The sequence below is a fragment of the Molothrus aeneus genome, chromosome 28 (assembly GCF_037042795.1).
Source record: "Molothrus aeneus isolate 106 chromosome 28, BPBGC_Maene_1.0, whole genome shotgun sequence".
NCBI classification, from domain to species: Eukaryota; Metazoa; Chordata; class Aves; order Passeriformes; family Icteridae; genus Molothrus; species Molothrus aeneus.
Window position 1 is genome coordinate 5,592,214 of NC_089673.1, and position 25,266 is coordinate 5,617,479.

General features: G+C 63.6%; 2 protein-coding genes across 2 annotated transcripts in view; both read left to right on the forward strand.

The window, feature by feature from the left end:
- Nucleotides 1-222: 222 nt before the first annotated feature.
- Nucleotides 223-13,615, forward strand: SOCS7 (suppressor of cytokine signaling 7). The gene is made up of 10 exons (XM_066566687.1): nucleotides 223-1,043; nucleotides 5,459-5,523; nucleotides 6,106-6,210; nucleotides 6,476-6,577; nucleotides 7,141-7,271; nucleotides 8,244-8,412; nucleotides 9,594-9,722; nucleotides 9,874-10,009; nucleotides 10,562-10,710; nucleotides 11,196-13,615. Exons 1-9 carry the CDS (start codon nucleotides 223-225, stop codon nucleotides 10,680-10,682), a joined length of 1,779 nt encoding a protein of 592 aa, XP_066422784.1. The 3' UTR covers nucleotides 10,683-10,710; nucleotides 11,196-13,615.
- Nucleotides 13,616-22,889: 9,274 nt separating this feature from the next.
- The window catches only part of ARHGAP23 (Rho GTPase activating protein 23), a 28,701-nt gene continuing 26,324 nt past the window's right edge, over nucleotides 22,890-25,266 (forward strand). Inside the window, exon 1 of the mRNA XM_066566923.1 lies at nucleotides 22,890-22,988. Coding sequence (XP_066423020.1) covers nucleotides 22,938-22,988 — 51 coding nt within the window. The 5' untranslated portion in view covers nucleotides 22,890-22,937. The remainder of the gene's footprint in view (nucleotides 22,989-25,266) is intronic.

Sequence of the window (25,266 nt, forward strand, 5' to 3'; positions counted from 1 at the left end):
GCGCGCTCGGGGGGCTCGGGGGCGCGGCCTCCACACCGGGGAGGGACCGCAGCCACCGGGAGAGGCGGGACCGGCACCGGGGGGCGCGGCCAGCGGCGGAAGCGCGGGGGCGGGGCGGCGGCGGCGGCGAGGGGGGGGCGCCGCGGCCGTGCGAGGGCGGCGGCGGCGGCCGCCGGTGCCGGTGCGGTCCCGGTCCCCGCGGGCCATGCGGCGGCCGTAGCCATGCAGCGCGACGGGGATGCGGCGGCGGCCGCCGCGGCCTCGTACCGGGTGCTCAGCCGGCTGCTGGGCTATGGCACCGGGCCGGAGGCGGGCGCGGCGGGCGGCGCCGGTACCGGTGCCGGCGCGGCGGGCGCGGGGCCCGGCGGCGGGGGGCGGCTGCCGGGGGCCGGGCCGGCGCTGCGCAGCCCGCGGCCGCAGCTGATGGTTTTCCGCAACGCGGCGGCCGAGGGCCGGCCCGGCGAGGACTGCGGCCCGGCGGCGGCGGCGGCGGCGGCGGCGGGCAGGGGGGTCCCGGGGGGCGGCGGGGCCGAGCTGTGCCCGCGGCACCGCTGCGCGCTGGAGCCCAAAGCGGCGGCGGGCTGGGGAGCGGCGGCGCAGAGCGGGCTGGAGCTGCAGCTGGCGGCGCTGGGGCTGCGCCCGCCGGGGCTGGGGGCGAAGGGGGCGGCGGGCGCGGCGGGCACCCCCTGCCCGTGCCTCGGGCCGCCCGCCGGCGAGGAGACCAGCGATGCGCTGCTGGTGCTCGAGGCGCTGGAGCCCGACGAGGCCGGCAGCGGCTCCGAGGACGAGCCGGGGTCCCCCGGGCGCGGGGCCGCCCGTGCCGCCGGCAGAGCGGCAGCCCCGGGCCCTGCACAGCCGCCCGCGGGCACCGGCACCGGCCCCGGCGGCAGGAAGGGCTCGCTCCGCATCCGCCTCAGCCGCCTCTTCCGCACCAAGAGCTGCAGCGGCGGCTCGGCCACCGGGGACGCCGCCAGCGCCGCCGCCTCGGCCGGGAGCCTCACGGATGTGTGCGGGGCCCGCGGCCGGGAGCAGGAGCCGGGCAGGTACGGGGGCACCGGGCTGTGATGGGGGGGATGCCGCCCCCGGGGGGGCAGCGCGGGGTGTCCCGGGGTTGTCCCGGGGGTGTCCCGGGGCCGCGCTGTGATGCTCTCCCGGAGGGGGATGCGGGGCTCCGGGGCCATCCCGCCCCACAGGGCCGGGTTGGGATCGAGCTCTCGGAGCGGCTGCCGAGGCCTCGTCGCTCACTCGGGAGCGCTGGGGCCCGGGAGAGGCCGGCCGAGCAGGGTCGCGCTGATCCAGGCCTGCATCCCTGATGGGGATGGCGGAAAAACCTCAGGGAGCGGCACCGGGAGCGGGGCCCGGAGCATCAGTCCCGCGAGGAGCGGCTGCTGTGGGGGCTCAGCTGTTCCTCCCTCCCTGCAGGAGGAATCATTGCCAGCCCCAGCTTGGCTGGGATGGGGGCACAAATCCCGGGATTTCTTGGGGTGAGACCTCACAGATCCCTCCTGTCTCTCACCCCTGTTCCAGAAGGGCAGGAGCTGCTCGGTCCCGGCTGTGCCCAGTCCAGGGCTGCTCCTTCACTGCTTCCAGAGCTGCTCCATCCCTGCTCCCCAGGGCAGCTGAGGGGGTGCTGAGGGGTTACTGAGGTGGTGCTGAGGTGGTGCTGAGTGAGGGGGTGCTGAGCCGGTGCGGAGGTGGTGCTGAGCGGGTGCTGAGCGGGTGCTGAGGGGGTGCTGAGGTGGTGGTGAGTGAGGGGGTGCTGAGCCGGTGCTGAGCGGGTTGTGAGTGGTGCTGAGCCGGTGCTGAGGGGGTGCTGAGCGGGCGGCAGCGCCGGGCGAGGCGGTGTCCGAGGGGGGATCGGGGTGTACCGGGGATGTACCGGGTGTGTACCGGGGATGTACCGGGTGTGTACCGGGGCTCGGGGTGTACCGGGGCTCGGTGAGTACCGGGGATGTACCGGGGCCCGGTGTGTACCGGGGCTCGGCGTGAAATAAACAGGGCAGGAGACTTTCTCTCCTTCTAATGCCTCTATTAAAAGTGCTCAGCTCAAGATTGGGAAGCCCGACGGGTCTGCAGTCTCCACCCTCTTTCCCAGGGTGACTCGGAGGATGTGCGCAGCTTTGTCCACTAGGGGCTGATCTGGGGGTTCTGTTCTTGCGGGATCAGGAGAGCGTGACCCCGACCTCGACTCTTTGCTCCCTCCCGGCTCGTGGTCTTGGTTTCAGATGATGTCTTTGCTCAGGGTGAGGGGCAGCAAAAGTTCTCAGCATCTCTGCAGGCTCAGCGCTCTGTTCCTCACGTCCAGACATCACTCTAATTTCTTAATTCTGTATTGTCTCGTTGTTTTTGGGGTCTTTTCGGTAAGTTTGACACTTCCCATGGCATGGTGGTCCCGAAGTTATTTTGCACTTTCTGATGCCCCCGTCCCTTCCCCGCGCTGTGCGGGGAGAAGAGCCATTAACTTAGCCCTAGCCAGGGCCTGTACTCTTACAAAAGGAGCCATTAACTACAATGACTTGTGATGATAATAACAAACAGGTAGAACTTCACTTTGCCAGCAACTCGTCGGACTCGTTTCGCAACTCTTTTTTTCACAAAAAAACTGGCAGATTTTTGTTCATAACCGCTGTGCTCAGGGTGCGCACCGAGGCTCGCTGTGTACCGGGATTTCCCGGGGCTCGCTGTGTACCGGGTGCGCACCGCGGCCGCCGCAGGCCGGGGCGGGCCCGGAGGTCTCTCCGCAGCGCCTCCTGCCGGCCGGGGCGGCGGCGGCGGCTGAGGGGCCTGAGGGAACAGAGATGTGATCCTGAGTGGTGCTGAGCCGGGTTAGGAGTGGTACTGAGTCCGGCCCTGAGTGGTGCTGAGCCGGTGCATGGTGGTGCTGAGCCCGGTCCTGAGTGGTGCTGAGCCAGGTTACGAGTGGTGCTGAGCCGGTGCATGGTGGTGCTGAGCCCGGTCCTGAGTGGTGCTGAGCCGGGTTAGGAGTGGTGCTGAGTCCGGTCATGAGTGGTGCTGAGCCGATGCATGGTGGTGCTGAGCCGGCTCCTGGGTGGTGCTGAGCCGGTGCATGGTGGTGCTGAGCCGATGCATGGTGGTGCTGAGCCGGGTCCTTAGTGGTGCTGAGCCCGGTCCTGGGTGGTGCTGAGCCCGGTCCTGAGTGGTGCTGAGCCAGTGCATGGTGGTGCTGAGCCGGTGTATGGTGGTGCTGAGCCCGCTCCTGAGTGGTGCTGAGCCCGGTCCTGAGTGGTGCTGAGCCGATGCATGGTGGTGCTGAGCCGGGTCCTTAGTGGTGCTGAGCCCGGTCCTGGGTGGTGCTGAGCCCGGTCCTGAGTGGTGCTGAGCCGATGCATGGTGGTGCTGAGCCGGGTCCTTAGTGGTGCTGAGCCCGGTCCTGGGTGGTGCTGAGCCCGGTCCTGAGTGGTGCTGAGCCAGTGCATGGTGGTGCTGAGCCGGTGTATGGTGGTGCTGAGCCCGCTCCTGAGTGGTGCTGAGCCGATGCATGGTGGTGCTGAGCCGGCTCCTGGGTGGTGCTGAGTCCGGTCATGAGTGGTGCTGAGCCGATGCATGGTGGTGCTGAGCCGGGTCCTTAGTGGTGCTGAGCCAGGTTACGAGTGGTGCTGGGCCCGGTCCTGGGTGGTGCTGAGCCGGGTTACGAGTGGTGCTGAGTCCGGTCATGAGTGGTGCTGAGCCCGGTCCTGAGTGGTGCTGAGCCGATGCATGGTGGTGCTGAGCCCGGTCCTGAGTGGTGCTGAGCCAGGTTACGGGTGGTGCTGAGTCCGGTCATGAGTGGTGCTGAGCCGATGCATGGTGGTGCTGAGCCGGGTTAGGAGTGGTGCTGAGCCGGTGCATGGTGGTGCTGAGCCCGGTCCTGAGTGGTGCTGAGCCCGGTCCTGAGTGGTGCTGAGCCGATGCATGGTGGTGCTGAGCCGGGTTAGGAGTGGTGCTGAGCCGGTGCATGGTGGTGCTGAGCCCGGTCCTGAGTGGTGCTGAGCCAGGTTACGGGTGGTGCTGAGTCCGGTCATGAGTGGTGCTGAGCCGGTGCATGGTGGTGCTGAGCCGGGTTACGAGTGGTGCTGAGTCCGGTCATGAGTGGTGCTGAGCCGATGCATGGTGGTGCTGAGCCGGGTTAGGAGTGGTGCTGAGCCGGTGCATGGTGGTGCTGAGCCCGGTCCTGAGTGGTGCTGAGCCCGGTCCTGAGTGGTGCTGAGCCGATGCATGGTGGTGCTGAGCCGGGTTAGGAGTGGTGCTGAGCCGGTGCATGGTGGTGCTGAGCCCGGTCCTGAGTGGTGCTGAGCCAGGTTACGGGTGGTGCTGAGTCCGGTCATGAGTGGTGCTGAGCCGGTGCATGGTGGTGCTGAGCCGGGTTACGAGTGGTGCTGAGCCGGTGCATGGTGGTGCTGAGCCCGGTCCTGAGTGGTGCTGAGCCAGGTTACGGGTGGTGCTGAGTCCGGTCATGAGTGGTGCTGAGCCCGGTCCTGAGTGGTGCTGAGCCGATGCATGGTGGTGCTGAGCCCGGTCATGAGTGGTGCTGAGCCAGGTTACGAGTGGTGCTGAGTCCGGTCATGAGTGGTGCTGAGCCGGTGTATGGTGGTGCTGAGCCCGGTCCTGAGTGGTGCTGAGCCCGGTCCTGAGTGGTGCTGAGCCGGGTTAGGAGTGGTGCTGAGCCCGGTCATGAGTGGTGCTGAGCCGATGCATGGTGGTGCTGAGCCCGGTCATGAGTGGTGCTGAGCCAGGTTACGAGTGGTGCTGAGTCCGGTCATGAGTGGTGCTGAGCCCGGTCCTGAGTGGTGCTGAGCCGATGCATGGTGGTGCTGAGCCCGGTCCTGAGTGGTGCTGAGCCAGGTTACGGGTGGTGCTGAGTCCGGTCATGAGTGGTGCTGAGCCGATGCATGGTGGTGCTGAGCCGGGTTAGGAGTGGTGCTGAGCCGATGCATGGTGGTGCTGAGCCGGGTCCTGAGTGGTGCTGAGCCGGGTTAGGAGTGGTGCTGAGCCCGGTCCTGGGTGGTGCTGAGCCCGGTCATGAGTGGTGCTGAGCCGGTGCATGGTGGTGCTGAGCCGGCTCCTGAGTGGTGCTGAGCCGGGTTAGGAGTGGTGCTGAGTCCGGTCATGAGTGGTGCTGAGCCGATGCATGGTGGTGCTGAGCCGGGTCCTTAGTGGTGCTGAGCCAGGTTACGAGTGGTGCTGAGCCCGGTCCTGAGTGGCGCTGAGCCCGGTCCTGGGTGGTGCTGAGTCCGGTCCTGAGTGGTGCTGAGCCGGGTCCTGAGTGGTGCTGAGCCCGGTCCTGAGTGGCGCTGAGACGGGCCAGGATGGGTCCTTAGGTGGTTTCTCCTGGTGAATGAAGTTTCTCCTGGTGGGAAAGCTTCTCCTGTTTTTCCGCCTGGAATTCTGCTTCTTCCCTTTGGGAATTCCGAGTCCCCTCATCTCTCCTCAGCCCATTTTCCGCTGTTTTCCCGCACAGGAAACACAGACTGACAAGAACCCAAAGTGCCTTTTCCCCGGTTGTGTTCAGCCCCCTCTTCACAGGTGAGGATTTTGGGGGGGGTTTGTGCGAGTTTGGGGTTTTTTGTTTTGCTGTGGGATGAGCCGGGAATGGGGAATTTCGCTTCTGTGGGACCCCATACTGGGATCTCTGGTGTCCCTTGGTGCTGCTGGCCTCAGACCCTAAAGGAGACCCCAAGGAGAGGATCTGAGCCCAAGGCCCCCAGGAAAGGAGCTGCTTTTCCTCAAAGGAATCTGCAGAGCAAAATCTGGAGATGCCAAATTTTTACTTTAATTTGGGAGGTTGATTTCATTATTTATTGGTTTATCTGATTATTTTTAAAATTACTTTAAAAATTTAAATATTTTTTTTAAAATGGTCGTGTCCCTGGTGCCACACATGGATCAGCTCTGCTCTGTCTGGAAATTCCACGCTGGGAAAAATCCTATGGAGCCTCCTCATCCCATCCAGCTGCTAGGCTTGGGGCAAATTCACTCAAGGCGTCTTCAAAGACGGACAAATTTATTTTGGGAGCAGCAAACGGGAAAAACCTCCCAAACCCTGTGGAATTCCTTTCCCCGTGCTCATCCTGGTTCCTCACTGGGCTTTTCCCTCTCCTCTCCCAGGTGAGACGGTGTCACTGGTGGACGTGGACATTTCCCAGCGAGGGCTCAGCTCCCCTCAGCCTCCGACCCCTCCGCCGCCGCCCCGCCGGAGCCTCAGCCTGCTGGGTACTGCCCTGGGATGGGCCCTGGAAACCTGGGCATGGTCCCTGGGGCCCTGGGGTTCATCCCTGGAGCCCTGGGAATTCCAGTGCTGAGAAAGGGATCCCGGTAGAACCCAAACCAGAGAGGAGGTGCTGCTTGGAATCCACAAATTCCCTTTTCCAGGGTCTGGGGCTCCATGGGGAATCCCCAAATTCCCTTTTCCAGGCTGTTTCCCAGGCTCTGGGGCTGCTCTCTCTCTGTTTCCTGACCTGTCTCTGCTCTCTCCTAGATGACATCAGTGGGACGCTGCCTCCGGCTGTGCTTGTGGGGCCCATGGGCTCTTCCCTGCAATCCTTCCCTCTGCCTCCGCCTCCTCCGCCCCACGCCCCAGGTCAGCTCAGCTTGGCCAGCCCTGCCTCTGCCCTCCTGGAATTCTGCTTTTTCCCCTTCCTGGAATTCTGCTTTTTCCCCTTCCTGGAATTCTGCTTTTTCCCCCTCCTGGAATTCTGCTTTTTCCCCTTCTTGGAATTCTGCTTTTTCCCCTTCCTGGAATTCTGCTTTTTCCCTTTGGGAATCTCCACCTTTTCCCCTCCTGGAGTCCCCACTTTTTCCCTCCTGCAATCTCCAGGTGCTTCTGGGTGACAGTGACAATGATAATGACCCCGGCTGTGTCTGGGTGACAATGGCAGTGACCGTGACCCTGGGCTGTCTCTGTGTGACAGTGACAGTGACCCTGGCTGTCTCTAGGTGACAATGACAGTGACCCTGGCTGTCTCTGGATGACAGCGACAATGACAGTAACCCTGGGCTGTCTCTGTGTGACAGTGACAGTGACCCCAGCTGTCTGTAGGTGACAATGACACTGACAGTGGCAATGGCCGTGACCCTGGCTGTGTCTGAGTGACAATGACAGTGACAATGACAGTGACCCTGTCTGTCCGTCTGTCCCTGCAGACGCCTTTCCCCGGATCGTGCCCCTGCGTCCCCCCGAGGCCCCGGGCCAGCCGCCCCCCCCGCACCTGCAGTGTCCCCTGGCCCGGCCTGACCCCAGCAGCTTCGCCGCCAGCCTGAGGGAGCTGGAGAAGGTACCAGGGACAGGGGGAGAATCCGAGCCCTCGGGGACTGGGACTGGGAATGCGGCCCCTCAGAGTGTGGGATTTGGGAATGCGGCCCCTCAGAGACTGGGATTTGGGAATGCGGCCCCTCAGAGTGTGGGATTTGGGAATGCGGCCCCTCAGAGACTGGGATTTGGGAATGCGGCCCCTCAGAGTGTGGGATTTGGGAATGCGGCCCCTCAGAGACTGGGATTTGGGAATGCGGCCCCTCAGAGTGTGGGATTTGGGAATGCGGCCCCTCAGAGACTGGGATTTGGGAATGCGGCCCCTCAGAGTGTGGGATTTGGGATTCTGACCCCTCAGGGACTGGGATTTGGGAATGCAGCCCCTCAGAGTGTGGGATTTGGGATTCTGACCCCTCAGGGACTGGGATTTGGGAATGCGGCCCCTCAGAGTGTGGGATTTGGGATTCTGACCCCTCAGGGACTGGGATTTGGGAATGCGGCCCCTCAGAGTGTGGGATTTGGGATTCTGACCCCTCAGGGACTGGGATTTGGGAATGCGGCCCCTCAGAGTGTGAGATTTGGGATTCTGACCCCTCAGGGACTGGGATTTGGGAATACAGCCCCTCAGAGTGTGGGATTTGGGATTCTGACCCCTCAGGGACTGGGATTTGGGATTCTGACCCCTCAGAGTGTGGGATTTGGGAATGCGGCCCCTCAGAGTGTGGGATTTGGGAATGCGGCCCCTCAGGGATTGGGTTTTAGGAATCCGGCCCCTCAGGGTTTGGGATTTGAGAATCCATTACTTTGGGCTCCAGGAAAACCTTTTCTGAGTGTGGAAGGGGGGTCTGGATCCCCTCTGTCCCCTCAGGGCCTGGCGTCCCCGCGTCCCTCAGTCCCTCAATCCCGGCCGCCCACACCGGGTGCAATTCCCATGGGGATCGGCTCCTGGGAGCTTTCCCGAGGCGATCCCTGTGCAGCCGCCGCTCTCTGTTCCCAGTGCGGGTGGTACTGGGGCCCCATGAACTGGGAGGACGCCGAGATGAAGCTGAAGGGGAAACCGGACGGGTCCTTCCTGGTGCGGGACAGCTCCGACCCCCGCTACATCCTGAGCCTGAGCTTCCGCTCGCAGGGCATCACGCACCACACCCGCATGGAGCACTACCGAGGTGAGACATTCCCGGGATCCCTGGGATCCCTGGGCTGCCATTCCCAGCTCCAGGGGATCCAGGGGGTTATAAACAACCACACACCACACCCGCATGGAGCACTACCGAGGTGAGTGATTCCCGGGATCCCTGGGATCCCTGGGCTGCCATTCCCAGCTCCAGGGGGTTATAAATCACCCACACACCACACCCGCATGGAGCACTACCGAGGTGAGTGATTCCCGGGATCACAGAATCCTTGGGATAGCATTCCCAGCTCCAGGTGCCATTCCCAGCTCCAGGGGGTTATAAATAACTCGCACACCACATCCACATGGAGCACTTACCGAGGTGAGCCATTCCCAGAATCCCAAATCCCTGGGGTGCCATTCACCAGCTTCAGGAGGTTATAAATCACCCACCACACCTGCATGGAGCACTACTGAGGAATAAAGAGCTGGCGGTGCCCTGGAAAAGTGGATTAAAAGGAAATTCTGACAAATGGAGATTTTAGGGAGAATTTATTCCTGGGAAGTGTGGTCAGGCGTTGGATCAGGCTTTTGGACCCTGGAAGTGTCCAAGCCTCACATGCATGTGGCACCTGGGGACACGGTGACACCGCTGTCCAGGGGACAGCTGGGATCTTTCCCAGCCTGCAGAATTCCCGGATTTTGGTGGGAGGAGGGGGTGTCCAGACCCACTGGGAGCTCTGATGTCCCCAGCTCCAGTTTCATCCTGGGCCACCTGGCAGGTCAGGTGACAGCACGGGGACAAAGGGTGACCCAGGGCCTAATTAACAATCCCCTTAATCAAGGAGCGGGAACATGAAACTGCTCCCATGGAAAATGATCCCAGGCTGGGAAATGGGGACAGCAGCACCTGGAGCTCCAAGGTCACCTTCCCTTGGGAATGTTGGGATGGAGAAGGGACATTCCAGACTATGAGAATATTTAATTTCCTAAATATAATAATATTAAATTCACTAAATATAAGAATATTTAATTGATTAAATATAAGAATATTGAAAAGTTATATTCTCCCCCTGTTGATTCTGTGGTGGTGCTGGGGAAGCTGCTTTCCCAAAAATTCCTTGGAATAACTCCCCTGTGCTTTCCCAAAAATTCCTTGGAATAACAGGAATAATTCCCCTGTGCTTTCCCAAAATTCCCCTGGAATAATGGGAATTCTTTCTCTCGTGGAAGGGACCTTCAGCCTGTGGTGCCACCCCAAGTTCGAGGACCGCTGCCAGTCCGTGGTGGAGTTCATCAAGAGGGCGATCATGCACTCCAAAAATGGGAAATTCCTCTACTTCCTGCGCTCCCGGGTCCCAGGTGAGCATGGGAATGGGATGGGCCAGGTGAGCCCGGGAATGGGATGGGCCAGGTGAGCCTGGGAATGGGATTGGCCAGGGATCCAGGTGAGCCTGGGAGCCTAATCCTGCCTAATCCCGATCTCCAAAATCTCCTTTTTTTCCCCCAAAAGGTCTCCCTCCGACGCCCGTCCAGCTCCTGTACCCCGTCTCCAGGTTCAGCAACGTCAAATCCCTGCAGCACCTTTGCCGCTTCCGGATCCGGCAGCTGGTCCGGATCGACCACATTCCCGAGCTCCCGCTGCCCAAGTGAGTGCTGGGATTCCCCCGTGGATCATCCCTGGAATTCCCTCCCTCCCTCCCAGGCAGCGGGAAGGGATCTGTGAGCTCAGATCCGGGAGGGAATCGTTGGCTTTTCCAGCTTTGGGGTGGCGGGATCGATGGCCTGTGGGTGCAGTGGGAATTCTGAGCAGCTTGGGAATGAGGAATTCCCTGCTGTGCCAGAGCTTTGGGAGGCAGCTCCTGTTTCTTTGGAGGTGCTGGGAATGTCAGAGGGGCTGTGCTCTGGGAATTTTGGAGGGGTTGTGGCTCAGGGATCCAGCTCTTCCCATCGTTTTTCCAGGGAAGAGGCTCTGGGTGTGTTTTGGGAATGTTTCAGAGGGGCTGTGGCTCAGGGATCCTGCTGATCCCGGTGTTTCTCCAGGGAAGAGGCTCTGGATGTGTTCTGGGAATTTCAGAGGGGCTGTGGCTCAGGGACGCGGTTGTTCCCAGTACTTTTCCAGGGAAGAGGCTCTGGATGTGTTTTGGGAATTTCAGGGGGGCTGTGGCTCAGGGATGCGGTTGTTCCCGGTGTTTTTCCAGGCCCCTGATCTCCTACATCCGCAAGTTCTACTACTACGACCCGCAGGAGGAGCAGTACCTGTCCCTCAAGGAGGCGCAGCTCATCTCCCGACAGAAGCAGGAGCCCGAATCCTCCACGTAGCGGAGCCGGAGCCGCCCCGGCACTGACGGTGCGGGAATGGCCCAGGAATGGTCTGGGAGTGGTTCAGGAATTTTCTGGGGGTGGTCTGGGATTGGTCCTGGAATGGTCTGGGATTGGTTTCGGAATGGTTCAGTAATGATCTGGGGGTGGTTCAGGAGTGGTCGGGAATGGTCCATGGATGGTTTGGAATGGTCTGGGAATGCCCCAGGAATGGCTGGGAATGGTGCCTCATCCCAGGATCCAACCCTGTTCCCTCAGAACCCCCCTGGAGAAGCCGTGGCTGCTCCCTCGGGTGTCTTTTACCATTCCCAAACTTTTTCTGGAGAGGAGAACAAGGTTTCATGGTCTTCTAGCATTCCCAGCTTTCCTTGGGAAGGGGAACAAGGCTTCCTGGCCTTTGACCATTCCCATCTTTCCTCCTGCTCCTCCCTTGTTCCCATTCCCTCTCTGCCCCCGCGGTGGGATCCCTCCCAGTCCCATCTGATCCCAGTTCCCGGTGTTTTGTCCCGGCAGGGATTTGGATGTTGCCCTCCTGCCATGGTGGGGAGGAGGCTGAGCTGCTGCTGCTGCTGCTCCTGCTCTTTTCCTGGAGGAGAGGGCCCAGCATTCCCAGGAAACCCAGCAGAGCAGGATCTGGAGCCCCGGCTCCTGGGAGAAGGAATCCCGGGGGGACCCAGCCGGGCCCCGCGGGGTCCCCGCGGAACAAAGAATGTCACGGCACTATTCCCGAGTTTTCCTGGAAGCTTTCAGTTTGGACGTCTCCGGATTTTTATTTTTTGGTTTTGGATTTTCAGCGTGAGGAAAAACTGAGTTTTTCTGATCCAGCCGGATTTTCGGATCCCACCTCAGGAATTTCCAGGTGGGGGAGAGTGAGGGAAAAAGGGGGAATTCTCTGGGAAGATCCATCTGCTCCCAGGCATCGTGGCAAGGCTTTGATCCTCTCTGGAGAGCTGCAAACGGAGCCAGGGGGATGGAAGAACCCCTGGGAATAAACAAAGTGCGGAGTTCTGAGCAGCTCCACAGCTCCCCCACTTCCCAGGATTTGGGAAAAGAGATCCAAACCCTCCAGGAGTGGCAGGAGCGTCCTGGGAAAAGCTTGGAGCCGTGGAAGAAGGAAGGAAGGAAGGAGGAGCGTGGGCTGTGGTGGTTCCCCTGGAGCCCTGGGAAGGTGGAGGAGCTGCTGCTGGAATTGCTGGAGCTGCCCCTGGATCCTGCAGGGACCCCAGACCTGGGATGGGCGCTCCCCGCCTGTCCCTGGTGGGTTCCAGAGGCTGGGAATGGAGTGATTCCCCCTGGAGGATCCTCCTGGAGCAGCTCCCTCCTCTCCCTGGGACACCAGGAGCAGCCAGTCCAGGAGAGGTTTGGCTCTTTCCCTGATTCTGGGCACAAATTCCCTCCCTCACCCCTTGGGATCCCGGGCTGCTGCTCCACCCCCCGAGCAGGAATTCCACGGGGAGAATTCTTCCCTGCTGTGTTTCGAGGAGCAGCATTCCTGGGAGTGCTCTGAATCCAAGGAATTGCCCCATCTTGCTGGATCTGAGGATTCCCCGGAGCCCTGGGAGCTGCCAGGACGATCCCAGTCCTGGAATTCCTGTGGATTTCAATGGAAAAAATTCCAAGCTGCTTTGCCATAAAAGGTGCTACAAATCCTACCCTGCCTGCCTCCTCCAGCTGGGATTTGGAGGGGAAAAAAACCCACAATCCTTAAAAAAAATTCCAGGTTTCTGGGTGAAACTGAGCCTGAACATCCATGGAAATACCTCATGGGACTGTGTGATGGAAAACCTTCCCAAGAACCAGGCCTGCTCCAGCTTTTCTTCCCCAAAAAAAAAAGAAAAAATATAAAAGAGACCTTGGGAAAAAATAAAAAAAAAAGGAAAAATGGATCAGGGATGGATAATGGGATGCAGGGAATTGGGAAGGTGAGAGTCAATCCAGGGAAAATCCAGGGAAATTCCTGTTCTCTCCATGGAGTGGTGGTGACAGCATTCCCACTCTTCTTTGGGAATGGGAGAGGTTTGGGAAGGGGAGCAGCAGATCAGGGAAAAGCAGAGCTGGGGCTTTTTTGGGGCTTTTTTTTGCCATCCTGGGGAGCTCCCAGTGTCCCAAAATCCACCTGGGCAAATCCCAGTCCTTAAAAATCCAGCCTGGGGTGCTCCCAGTGCTCCCAGTGCAGGGCTTCACCCCAAATCCCAGGAATTTCACGGGATCCAGCCTCACCTTTGGAGGAGGAATGAGCAGATTCCAGCAGCTCCCAGGGCAGGAGATTCCCAGGATTTTGGGAATCACCCTTTGGAATTTAAAAAAATAAAAATGCAGCTTTTGCTTAATTTTATTTTTATTTTTATCCCCCCCCTTTTTTTTTTAATTTTTAATTTTAATTTTTAATCTTATTTTTTTTTTTGTGTGTGCTTAATTTATTCAAATAGTGGCTGTATAATTTATTTTCATAAATATATGAGAAAAGTTACTAAATGGTTAAAAAAAAATAATAATAAAAAAACCAAACGGACTTTGCAGGCCAATCTTTCAGATTTAATGAAAAAAAATAATTAATAATAATAATATTAATAATGATGGGTTTTGATATGAACCACAAATGCACTTTTGGGTGTGTTTGGTTATTTTTTGGGGTGGGGAGCTGTGGGGTTTGTGTGTAAATATTGTATTTATAGGCATGTTTGGCCTCTTGTGGGGGATTTTAGGAACTGCTGGCGTGGAATTCCTGGATTTTGGGGGTTTGGGGATTTTTTGGGGTGGTTTTTTTTTTCCTACAGGGTCAGCCAGGAAGAGCTGACTTGGTGTTTGTAAAACTCATTTTTAGCGTCGATTTTTGCGGGTTTTTTTGGGGTTGTTTGGGGTTTTATTTTTTTGCTGTGGGAGGGGCGGGAAGGGAAGAGAGAAAGGGTTTGAAATAAAAACCTTGGAAATTGTTGGATGTTTCTTGTGGTGAATTCCGAGTCCCTGACCCCCTCCAGGCCCCTTTTGCCTCTTTTTTGGGGCATCCTGGCACCCCAAAACCCATCAGGGATCTTGGGATGCCCCCATGGCTGCTCCCAAAACCCAAAAATAAATTTGGGGGATTTCTGGGTGCCCCCCCCGGCTGCTCCCAGTACCCCAAAACCCATCAGGAAGCTCCGACTGCTGCCCTTGGCTTCTCCTGGCACCCCAAAACCCATCAGGGAGCCCTGGGTGCTCCTGGCACCCCAAAACCCATCAGGGAGCCCTGGGTGCTCCTGGCACCCCAAAACCCATTCGGGGGGAGCCCTGGGTGCTCCTGGCACCCCAAAACCCATTCGGGGGGAGCCCTGGGTGCCCCTGGGTGCTCCTGGCACCCCAAAACCCATCAGGGAGCTCTGGGTGCCCCTGGGTGCTCCTGGCACCCCAAAACCCATTCGGGGGGAGCCCTGGGTGCCCCCTGGGTGCTCCTGGCACCCCAAAACCCATTCGGGGGGAGCCCTGGGTGCTCCTGGCACCCCAAAACCCATTCGGGGGGAGCCCTGGGTGCCCCCTGGGTGCTCCTGGCACCCCAAAACCCATTCGGGGGGAGCCCTGGGTGCCCCTGGGTGCTCCTGGCACCCCAAAACCCATCAGGGAGCTCTGGGTGCCCCTGGGTGCTCCTGGCACCCCAAAACCCATTCGGGGGGAGCCCTGGGTGCCCCCTGGTGCCCCCAGTTCCCCCACGGATACTGGGATGCTCCTGGTGCTCCCAGTTCCCGCATCCCTGTGGGGTGGGCTGAGACCCCAAGGGCTGGAGAAGCCCAAATTCCCCTCCTGCCCCCCCAAACCCCCTCCCCAGCCCCTTCCCCATTCCCGTCCCCCCAAATCCCCCTCGGGCCATGCAGACCAAAGGCGGTGGAGCGACACAATTGGGAATGGGGTGGGTTTGGGCTCTCAGGGATGGGGGCGAGGCCAATTTGGGGTCCCTTTGGAGGTTTAGGGTCCCCGGGATAGGGAATGAGGCGGATTTGGGATCCCCGGGATTGAGAATGGCGCAGATTTGGGGTGCCCAGAATGGGGAATGCGGCAAATTTGGGGTCCCCGGGATGGGGCAGATTAGGAGTGCCTGGGATAGGGAATGGGGCAGATTTGGGGTCTCAGGGATGGGGGGCGAGGCCGATTTGGGATCCCCAGGATTGGGAATGAGGCGGATTTGGGGTGCCCACAGCCCGAGGAAGCTTTGGGGCCGTGCTGAATGCGGGACCCCGGGAATGCTCCAGGAATTCGGGGCCCCGGGACGCGCCCACGGCCCGGAGGAGCCCGTGGGGACCCGGGGCACCCCCTCGCTGCCCCCGGGCCCCCCAGAAAAAGCCGCTTTTGTGCGGCCGCCCCCGAGCGGGCCTGGACAGCGCCCAGCAGGGCCGGGGTTTTATTTTTACCTCCTGATTAGCATCAGAAAGCGGCGCGGCCCCCGCGGGCGGCGCGGCCCCGGACAAAGGGCGCTTTCTTCCCGCTCCGCCCGCCCCCGACCCCAGCCCCAGTCCCGCGGGTGCTGCTTCCCCCGGGACCCCCGAGAGCAGCCCCGGCCCCCGCGGGGTCAGCGAGAGGGGCGGCTGCTGGGGGTGCCCACCCTGTGGAAAAAATCCCGTTGGGTGGCGGGGTGTTGCTCCCCGTCCTAAAATCCCACCCCAAATCCCACCCCAAATCCCACCCCAAAATTCTGTCCCTCAATCCCATCCCCACATCCCACCCTTGGCCAGCTCTGCCCCAGCCACGGGGGTGGGTTTGGGGTGTCCAAACCCCCAGTTTGGGGCTGGGTCCTGTGCGGGGTGGGGGCGCTGCCCCTCCTCGGCCCAATGTGCTGAGGGGAGTGTGGGAACGAGGGAAACTGAGGCACGGGGGGGGATCAGTCCAAAGGAAACTGAGGCACGGGGTGGGATCAATCCAAAGGAAACTGAGGCACGGGGTGGGGAGGGAATGAGGGAAACTGAGGCACAGCACGGGATCAATCCAAGGGACACTGAGGCACGGCCCGGGCCAATGCAGCCGGGGCCATGCTGGGGATGGGTGGGCATGGTGCCCACTGTCCCTGCTGTCCCTGCTGTCCCCGGCCGGGCGCTGGCAGTGCCCCAGGGTCAGCGCTGGCACCGGCGCTGCTCCGAGCTAACATTTACCCAGCCCCGAGGGCTTGGCTGCCACCCCGGGAAAGGACAGGCCAGGGGCCACCAACCCAGCCTGGGGGCACAGACAGTGCCACTGCCACTGCCACCGTGCCAGCCCGGCGCTGGCACTGCCAGGGAGAGCCACGGGCCCTGGGAAATGGGGACAGGGAGGGAGGGATTGGGGATGGATGGATGGATGGATGGATGGATGGATGGATGGATGGATGGATGGATGGATGGATGGAATCGAGGGATGGATGGATGGATGGATGGATGGATGGATGGATGGATGGATGGATGGATGGACGGACAGATGGATGGATGGATGATGGATGGATGGATGGATGGATGGATGGATGGAATCGAGGGATGGATGGATGGATGGATGGATGGATGGATGGATGGATGGATGGATGGATGGACGGACAGATGGATGGATGGATGATGGATGGATGGATGGATGGATGGATGGATGGATGGATGGATGGATGGATGGAATCGAGGGATGGATGGATGGATGGATGGATGGATGGATGGATGGATGGATGGATGGATGGATGGATGGATGGATGGAATCGAGGGATGGATGGATGGATGGATGGATGGATGATGGATGGATGGATGGAATCGAGGGATGGATGGATGGATGGATGGATGGATGGATGGATGGATGGATGGATGGATGGATTGATGGATGATGGATGGGTGATGGATGGAATCGAGGGATGGACAGATGGATGGATGGATGGATGGACAGATGGATGGAATCGAGGGATGGATGGATGATGGATGGAGGAGGGAAGCAGCGGGATGGGGCTGCCGGGGTCCCGGGGGGGCCATGCGGAGGGGCGGGAGGGGAGGGCGGCGGCGGGGTCCGGGTGGGGCCGGGGCCCCCTCCCGTCGCCGCTCACATGACGCCGCTCCCGGGATGCGCCGGGCGGCGCCGGGCGTGGGCGGCGGCGGCGGCGAGAGGCGGCGGCAGCGGGACCGCACCGGGGCGCGCCGGCTCCGCCACCGGCACCGCCACCGGCACCGCCACCGGCGCCGACACCAGCACCGGCAGCGGGACCGGCACATGGCCCGCGGCCGGACCGCCGCGCCCGCCCCCTGAGCGGCCCCATGGAGCAGGTAGGAGCGGGACCGGGATAAGGAGCGGGACCGGGAGCGGGAGCGGAGCCGCCGCGGCGGGGCCGGGCGGGTCCAGCACCCACAGGCGCGGCGCCGTTCCGGGGGTCCGGCACCCCCGGGGACCCCGCCTGCCGGCGGAGGGACCCCACCGCTCCCCACCTGCGGCCGCTGCGCTCCCCACCTGCTGCTTTCTGCCCCACCCACCTTCCCCCGGCATCCCCGCCGCCCGCCTGCTGCCCCAGCAGCACCTGAGCCCCGCCGCAGCATCGCCCACCCGGGACCCTCGGTATCACCGCCCTGAGAGCCCCGCGCCCCCCGTGCGCCTCACCCAGCCCAGGTGTGCCGCGGGACCCTGTCCCTGTCCCTGCCCTGCCACCGCCTCCTGCCACAGCCCGGGGCGGGTCCCGCCCGCGATTTGGGGAGGGGGTTTCTGCTGGAAAGGGGCTGGAGCCGCCGTGGGGTGTGGAAAAACCCCGGGGGGGTCCTTTGCTCTGTGTCCCCATCCCGTTATTCAGCGGCCGCCGCCTCCAGCCCCCGTCCCGCTCCGGCCGGGCTGTGCTGCCCCTCCTCGCCGCCCACTCGGGGCTGGGGGGTCTCTCGGACCCCCGTGCCGTGGCTCTGCGTGGACAGGAGGGTCCCTGGGGCGGGGGTCACCCCCTCCCGGCCATCCCTCCCCAATTCCGGGGTCCATCTCCCTCCCCGCAGCCCCCGGGACTCTGCCTCGTGTTCCCCCCGCCTCGCCCATCGCTCCGGCTCAGCGCAGATCCCAGCGCAGGATTTGATGCCTCGTGGGTGCCCCGCACGCCCCGAGCCTCCGGAGGGGCTGGGGCAGCGCTGGGGCCCCGCGCGGAGGCGCCGCTGCGGGCACGGCACGTCCCCAGCTCTGCCCGCACGTTGGGGACCGCGTGCTGCAAAATCCACCCCCCTCCCCGAGCCGCGGCGGGGGGGGAGCCGGGGCGCCCCAGCGCGGCCGCGTCACCCACCCGCCACCACCGCCCCCACCCCCAGCCCGGACCCCCGGCACGGCCCCGCGCCCCCGGCAAAGCCAGCGCGGGGAGCAGCATCCCCCGGGGGCTGCGAGCGCCCGGGCCCCGCTGCCGGCTGCGATCTCCCCGCTGGAAAAATCCCTTCCTCTCTTCCCACATCCAGCTGCAATGCAGAGGAGCTCCCGAGCCGCCCGCACGCCTTCCCCGCCGCCCTGATTGGCGGCGACGCCTCTGGAAGGGGCCGTGGTAATTTTAGGCCGTGAGCGGCAGCAGGTTGGCATGTGCCCGCCGGCACCGGGCACGGCCGGGAGGCTCCTCCGGCAGCGCTGCCCGGCCGCCCTCCCTGCTCCCGGGACCGGCCCGCGGCACCGGGGATGCTGCGCAGCGCCCGGGGCTCCCCGAATCCCGGCAGGATCGCGGCCCCTCCCTGATGTGGGATGAGCACGTAAGTCCTCGGCGCCCCCCCGCCGCCCCGCCCGGCTCGGCGCTGCCCCGCTGCCGGCGTTCCCGGCTCGGCGCTGCCGGCCCCGAGCCCCCCTGGCCTCGCTGTTGTTTATCCCGACGGCCCCGCTGGCGGGCAGGGAAGGAGGGGCCGGGGCCGTAACCCTTTGGTCTGGCCGCCCGCTCAAAATGGCTTCGTGCTGCCGCCGCCGCCAGGGAACGGGAGCTGCCGGCTGGAAGCGCCTGCCTGGAGCCGGGAGGGCGCTGGGGGGGACACCCGGCGAGACCCCCCCAGCTGGGCGCCCGCGGGGTCACTCTGCGCGCCCCGCCCCATCCCGCCGCCCCCCCGGCTCCTCCCCGCGCCCCGCTTTTGCTTTTCTTCATTTTAATTCCCGGGATTAGGTTAAAACCCATCTTCCATCCAGGCTGGATTCCCCTCTCGCTGCCTTTGTCTGCGGCGCGGAAGCGGCTCCGCAGGGAGCGGCGGGCGGGGGGCTCCTGCTCCACCCCTGCTCCCCCAGACCCGCTTCTGCTCCCCCAAATCCTCTCCTGCTCCCCCGGACCCGCTTCTGCTCCCCCAAATCCTCTCCTGCTCCCCCAGATCCGCTCCTGCTCTCTCGGATCCCCTCCTGCTCCCCCAGACCCGCTCCTGCCCCCCCAAATCCTCTCCTGCCCCCCCAAATCCTCTCCTGTTCCCCCAAATCCCCTCCTGCTCCCCCGGACCCGCTCCTGCGGCCGCCGGGATTTGGGGTGGGGGGCTCGAGCAGCGATGGCTGTGCCCCCCAAGGGCCGCGGGAGGGAGGCAGGGCGGTGATTTTCGGGTGGATGGTCACGGAATGGGGCGTGGGGGAGCCCTGGCGGGCGTGAGCCGCGGTCCCGCCCCGCCCGTGGGGACCCAGGGGCGCGGTGTCCCCGGGGGGCTGCGGGGTGCGGCTCGGGAGACAAAGAACGGGGATTCCTTGGAGCGGGGAGGGAGCATCTGGGGCACGGCGGCACCCGCGCCCTGGGGACACCTGTGGGGAAGGTGCCCGGGGGCAGGGATGGGGCTGGGGGCTCTCCTGGAGCCCCCCTGGCTGTGCACCCCAGGATGGGGCTCAGCCCTCGCTGTGTCCCTGTCCCTGACCCTGGGGTCAGTCCCTGTCCCTGCAGGGCCAGCTCAGGTTGTGTCACCTCCTGGGTGGCACTGGGGACACCAGGAGGGCACTCAGGGTGCTGGGATCCACAGCTGGGTCCTGCCGGGGCTGTCGGGGCTGGACGTGGCTGTGTCCCCTCGCGGGGGACACAGCAGGAGGGACCCCAGGAGTGGCGCTGCCGCAGAGGGGATGGGAGCGGGTGGCACGGCTGGAGGAGGCCTCTGCTCGTCCCACAGCCTGTCCTCTGGGCAGGGACAGACGGACGGACGTTGGTCAGGTTGGCCCGCGGTGCCAACCCCAGCCCGAGGGGACATTTCCTGGAAAGTCCCTCTGGAGAGTGGCCAGCGGGATGGAGCAGCTGGGATGGGCAGTGCTGCGTGGCCGGGCAGGCAGAGGGCAGCCGCTGGCACACCCCAGGGAGGGGACAGCGGACAGGGACGTGTCCCATGCAGGGTCTGGGGACATTGTGCACCCCCTGTGGGTCCTGGGGGTGCCACACTTGGGGGCTGAGGGGGCCTGGCTGTGCCCTGTGGGGAGCAAATTCCCATCACTCCCATGCCACTGTTTGTCCCCTCCTGCTCCCAAGGACAACAGGGGACAGCAGTGGTGGCAGTGACCCTGTGGGACCCCTCAGTGCTGGCACCCACATTTCCAGAGGGAAACCCCCCCCATCCCACCCCTGGGTGCTGTGGGTGCCACCATCCCTGGGTGACCCCTGTCCCCCCCTGTTTCCTGGATGTCCTTGGCGGTCCCATCCCTGCTCCTGTCCCTGGTGTCCCCTGCCCGTCCTGGCTGGAGTGACACAAGTGGGAGCTGCCACCCCGTGAGCGGGTCCAGCCCCCATGGCCTCGCTCCAGCCCCGAATTCCGGCGGCTCGGGCGTTTATTTGTTCTGGGGGGGCCGCGCCTGCCCCGGAGCCCGCAGGAAGTTGTTGTTGACACGGGATTTTCTTAATGGTGTCACGGAAAACTCGTGCTTGGCAGCCACGGTGTCACGAGCTGGCATTCCCGGGATCACGGGGTGGCACAGGCTGGCATTCCCGGGATCATGGAGTGGTATGGGCTGGCATTCCCAGGAATGTGGGGTGGCACGGGCTGGCATTCCCAGGAATGCTGTGTGGCACGGGCTGGCATTCCCAGGAATGTGGGGTGGCACAGGCTGGCATTCCCAGGAATGCTGCTTGGCACGGGCTGGCGTTCCCAGGAATGCTGTGTGGCACGGGCTGGCATTCCCAGGAATGCTGCTTGGCATGGGCTGGCGTTCCCAGGAATGCTGTGTGGCACAGGCTGGCATTCCCGGGATCACGGTGTGGTATGGGCTGGCGTTCCCAGGAATGCTGTGTGGCACGGGCTGGCGTTCCCAGGAATGCTGCTTGGCATGGTCTGGCGTTCCCAGGAATGCTGTGTGGCACAGGCTGGCGTTCCCAGGAATGCTGTGTGGCACGGGCTGGCATTCCCAGGAATGCTGTGTGGCACAGGCTGGCGTTCCCAGGAATGCTGTGTGGCACGGGCTGGCATCCCTGAGGGCAAACCTGGGATCAGGCAGGGGAACGCCCGCTCGCTCGGGACTCGGGGAGCGGCTTGGGGCTGGCAGTGACGCGGGGACATCGCCTGGAGGTGCTGGAGCCCTTGGCACCTGCAGGATTTGGGATGCTGCGTCCTCCTGGAATTCTGGGGTGCTCTGGGGGTTTGTTCCAAGCCCCACCTTTGTCCCACACGTGGAGCTGTGTCCCTGTTGGGGACAGAGGGGGGACAATGACACCTGCCAGCAGCGGAGGAGCCATCTCGGGGCGCTGTGGGGGGAAAATGGGAGACGATCCCGCTGTGCCCTGCCCTGAGCCCCTCCCTGGGCTCATCTGCCCCGGATGGGCCCTGCTGGCTCCTGCCCTGTCCCTGTGGTGGCTCTGTCCCCTCCTGCCCTGTCCCTGTGTCCCCAGGGGTTGTGGCCGTCATTCCTCACGGTTTTCTTCCCCTCCTCCCACTTTCCTGTCACACGTGGCTTCATTTCCCTCCCAGAATTGTCCCTCACACCATCCCAGGGCTGGTGCTGAGTCCTGGCTGTGCCACAGGTGACTCAGGTGACTCAGGGCTCGTGTCATGGCATTGATGTCACCTCCTGCCACCGCAGAGCCTTTCAGGTGCCATTTGCACCCCGGAATTCGGCTGTGGGATTTGTTTCCTCAGCAGTTTCTCCACACTGGTTTTGGGATGCTCTGCTGTGTCCAGGTGGCCTGAGCCAGGCCAGGCCCTGCTGGCTGTCCCCATGCTGGCTGCCCCCATCCGTCTGTCTGCCAGGCCAGGCTCTGTCCGTCCGTCTGTCCAGCTGTTTCCCACCCTTGCTGTTTCCTTTCCCCGCAGCTCTGTGTCAGCCTTTGTCCGTCAGTCAGCCCCGACCCAGCTGTTTCCGTCCCCCTGTCTGCCTGTGCCAGTCCCCGTCACTGCTGTCCCTCTGTCCTGGTGTTTCCTGTCCGTGTGTCCGGCAGTGCCCGGCCTTGGCCTCGCCCTGCTGCTGCCTGTCCGGCTTCCCCTGCCCTGCCTCTCCTGGTGTCCCTGTGCCAGCTGCCCTGTGCCTGCCCTGCTCAGCTCACGGTCCCTGTCCCTCTGTCCTGGCTGCTCCTGGCCTGGGTGTCCCCTGCCCATGGCTGGGTGACACATCCCTGTCCCCATCCGCATCCCACTCCATGCCTGGCCTGGTTTCTGGGTGTCCCTTGTGTGGCCCTGGTCCCCAGGAATGTCCCCTGTCCATCCCTGGCTGTCCCATTCCTGTCCCTGTGTGTCCCACTCCTGTCCCGGTCCCCGTGTGCCCTGTCCTGGTCCCTGGATGTCCCTCCCTGTTCCTGGGGGGTCCCTTGCCCATCCTGGTCCCATCCCTGGTGCCCGCTCTGGTGCCCATCCCAGTGCCAGCTCGGTACTGGTTCCTGCTCTCCTGGTGTTGGTGTTGGTACCCGTTCCCACCCCACTGTCCCGGCGCCGGTTCCCGTTCCCATCCCGGTGCCGGTTCCAGCTATCCTGCTTCTGGTTCTGCTGCCCGGTGCCGGTTCCCGTTCCCGGTGCCAGTTCCGCTGCCCCAGCGCCGGTTCTGCTGTCCCGGTGCCGGTTCCCGGTCCCTCCCCGGTGCCAGTTCCGCTGCCCCGGTGCCGGTCCCGCTGTCCCGGTGCCGGTGCCCGTTCCCACCCCGCCATCCCGGTGCCGGTCCCTCCCGCCGGGCGGGCCGTACCGAGCCGCCCCGCGCCCCGCCCGCCGCCGCGGGCGCCCGGAGGAGGCGGAGCCGCGACCGGGGCCGGGGCCGCCGCCGGCCCAGCCCGAGCGGAGCCGAGCCCGAGCCGAGCCGAGCCGAGCCGGACCGCGCCGTGCGGGGCCGCGCCGGGCCGAACCCAGCGGGAGCGCGCGGGCAGCGCCGTGCGGGGCCGTGCCGAGCCGAGCCGTGCGCAGCCGGGCCGGGCCGAGCCGAGCCCGCCGCGCCCCGATGAATGGGATCGCCTTCTGCCTGGTCGGGATCCCGCCGTCCGCCCCCGCGGTGAGCGACACCGGCGGCACCGGGGAGGCGGCAGCGGGGACCGGGAGCGGCGCTGGGGGGAACTGGGCGGACTGGGGGGGTGTGGGCTCGGCGGAGCGGGGTCTGCGAGGAACTGGGGGATACTGGGCGGACTGGGGAGGGATAGGCTCGGGGAAATGGGGTCTGGGAGGAAATGGAGATAACGCTGAGCTGTAGGTCTGGGGGAATGGGGACCGGGGGAACTGGGAGGTACTGGGAGAGTGCGGGGCCGGGACTGGGAGTGCTGGGATGGCGCCGAGGTCTGGCAGCGCGGCCGGGTGTTGGGTGATGCCCCTCGGGGACCGGACCGGGACCGAGCCGGTTCTGCGGGGCTGGACTGTGGGTCAGGGCCGGCGGGACCGGGGGTGTCCGGCCACCCACGCCACGCCACAGGCGCTGCTGGCCGCGGTGGCCTGTCCGCAGCCACAGCGGCGTCGTGGCAGGGCGGAGGGGCTGCGGCGCCTGGATCCGGCCCCGGAGCCGAGGGGGAGACCCCGGGAAGGAGCTGCCCCTTCCCGGGACGGGCCCACGGACACCCACGCACTTCCTCCGAAACTCCCGGCCGGGCTGGCTCCGTGCGGCTCCGGCGGGTCCATCCCCGACAGCGCTCGCCTCTGGGCAGGCAGCAGCCCCCGGCGTGCCCAGGAGCTCCTGGAGGTCAAATCCAACCCCCCCGGCCCCGAGCAGCCCCCCAGGATCTGCTGACCCGCGGGTGGGCATCGGCATCGCCCGGCGCCGCTGCCCCGGAGGGCGATTCCCGTCTCCCGGCGGTGGTGCCAAGGAAGGCCAGCCCAGCCCTGGCTAAATCCCCATTTCCTGCCCGTTTTATGCCAGATCCCGGCGAAACCTTGGCGTGGGGATGAGGACAGCGCTGGGGGACCTGGGGCGGGGGTCTGGTGGCCGTGGGGACCCCGCGGTGTGGGACTGGCACATCCTGGCCCCAGAGCTGCATTTGTCCCTCAGTTCCTGGTTGTTTGAGCTCGGCTTCCTCGGCCCCGGCCATGGGGGAATTAACCGGCCTGAAAGGGTTAATTGGGGTGTGCGGAGTGGCCCGGGGATGAGGAGCTGCTGAGCATTAATCATGGTTCCTCCTGGACCCGTCCCTGCTTACCCCGTACCGCTGAGTGCCGGCGCTCGGAATTTTGGGATGGGTGTGTGTGTGTGTGTGTGTGTCTGAATCTTGGAATCGGCTTTTCTGCTGCGTTTTGGGGTGAAATGTGCCCTCCTGGGGAGCGGCACCTGGGGCAGGGCTCGAGTTGCTGATTTGGGGTGATTTGGGTTGCTGGGGGATTTGGGGCGCCGGGGGATTTGGGGCGCTGGGGCATTTGGGGTGACTTTGGAGGGGTTCATTACTCACCACGTGTGGGGATGAAGGCTCTTTGCCATCCTCCCGTGAGGATTTAGTGCTGTGCCAGCAGAAATCCTGCCCGGCAGCCGCCCCTAGGGCTGCGTGTCAGGGACGGTGTCCCACCGTCCCCAAGGCCCTCACCCCTTCATGGCTCCTGCCCCCGAACCCTTTCTGCTGTCTCTGCTTTACAAATTGAATTTCTTCCCCCCTTTCCCCCCCCCCTCCACCCCCTTTCTCTCTGAACCCTGAACTTGAAATACAGGAAAAGCCTGTGCTCGGGGCTGCTGCTGCAATCCCGCCTCGCCAGCGCGAAACCTGGCACGGGCACCGGGCTGGGCCACGCGGTGCCACCCCGGGGTCCCGCCGGTCACCCTGGGCTTGTGGCAGCCAGGGCTCTGAGCTCCGCGCTTTAACCCTGGCGTGTCCCGTGCCACCGCTGGCAGGGGGACGGGGGGAGATGGGTGATCCCAAACCCCCCGGGGCTGGCAGCCCAGCCCGCTGCCATCACCCAGGGTCAGCTGCCAGGCTGGGCCTTATGTGGGGCTTGGGGACGGTGGGTTTGGGGAGTTTGGGTTTGGGGACTGTGGGTTTGGGGGCTTTGGGTTTGGGGACTTTGGGTTTGGGAATTTGGGTTTGGGGAGTTTGGGTTTGGGGACTGTGGGTTTGGGGACTTTGGCATGGGGGGGAACAGCTTGTGGGGGATGCTGAGTGTGGGACCAGCTCCAAACTGGAGTTTGGAGCCTCTCCCCAGTTCACGTGGAGCCACTCACTGGGAGAAAGCACACGGGGATGAGGGGGGCTGTCCTGGGAAGCTGCCGAGCCCTGGGATGGCCTTTTATTCTCATTAAAAGGGAAAAAAACAGGATTAGGTTTCAAGTCGGTGCCGTCCCATTAATAAACCAAGTTTGTCTT

Excerpts from the sequence above, each read along its gene's own strand:
- SOCS7 (XM_066566687.1), top strand. The coding sequence starts at position 223 with ATGCAGCGCGACGGGGATGCGGCGGCGGCCGCCGCGGCCTCGTACCGG. Across the intron at positions 1,044-5,458 it reads CGGGAGCAGGAGCCGGGCAG|GAAACACAGACTGACAAGAA; the intron begins GTACGGGGGCAC and ends TTTCCCGCACAG. Across the intron at positions 8,413-9,593 it reads CCGCATGGAGCACTACCGAG|GGACCTTCAGCCTGTGGTGC; the intron begins GTGAGACATTCC and ends CTCTCGTGGAAG.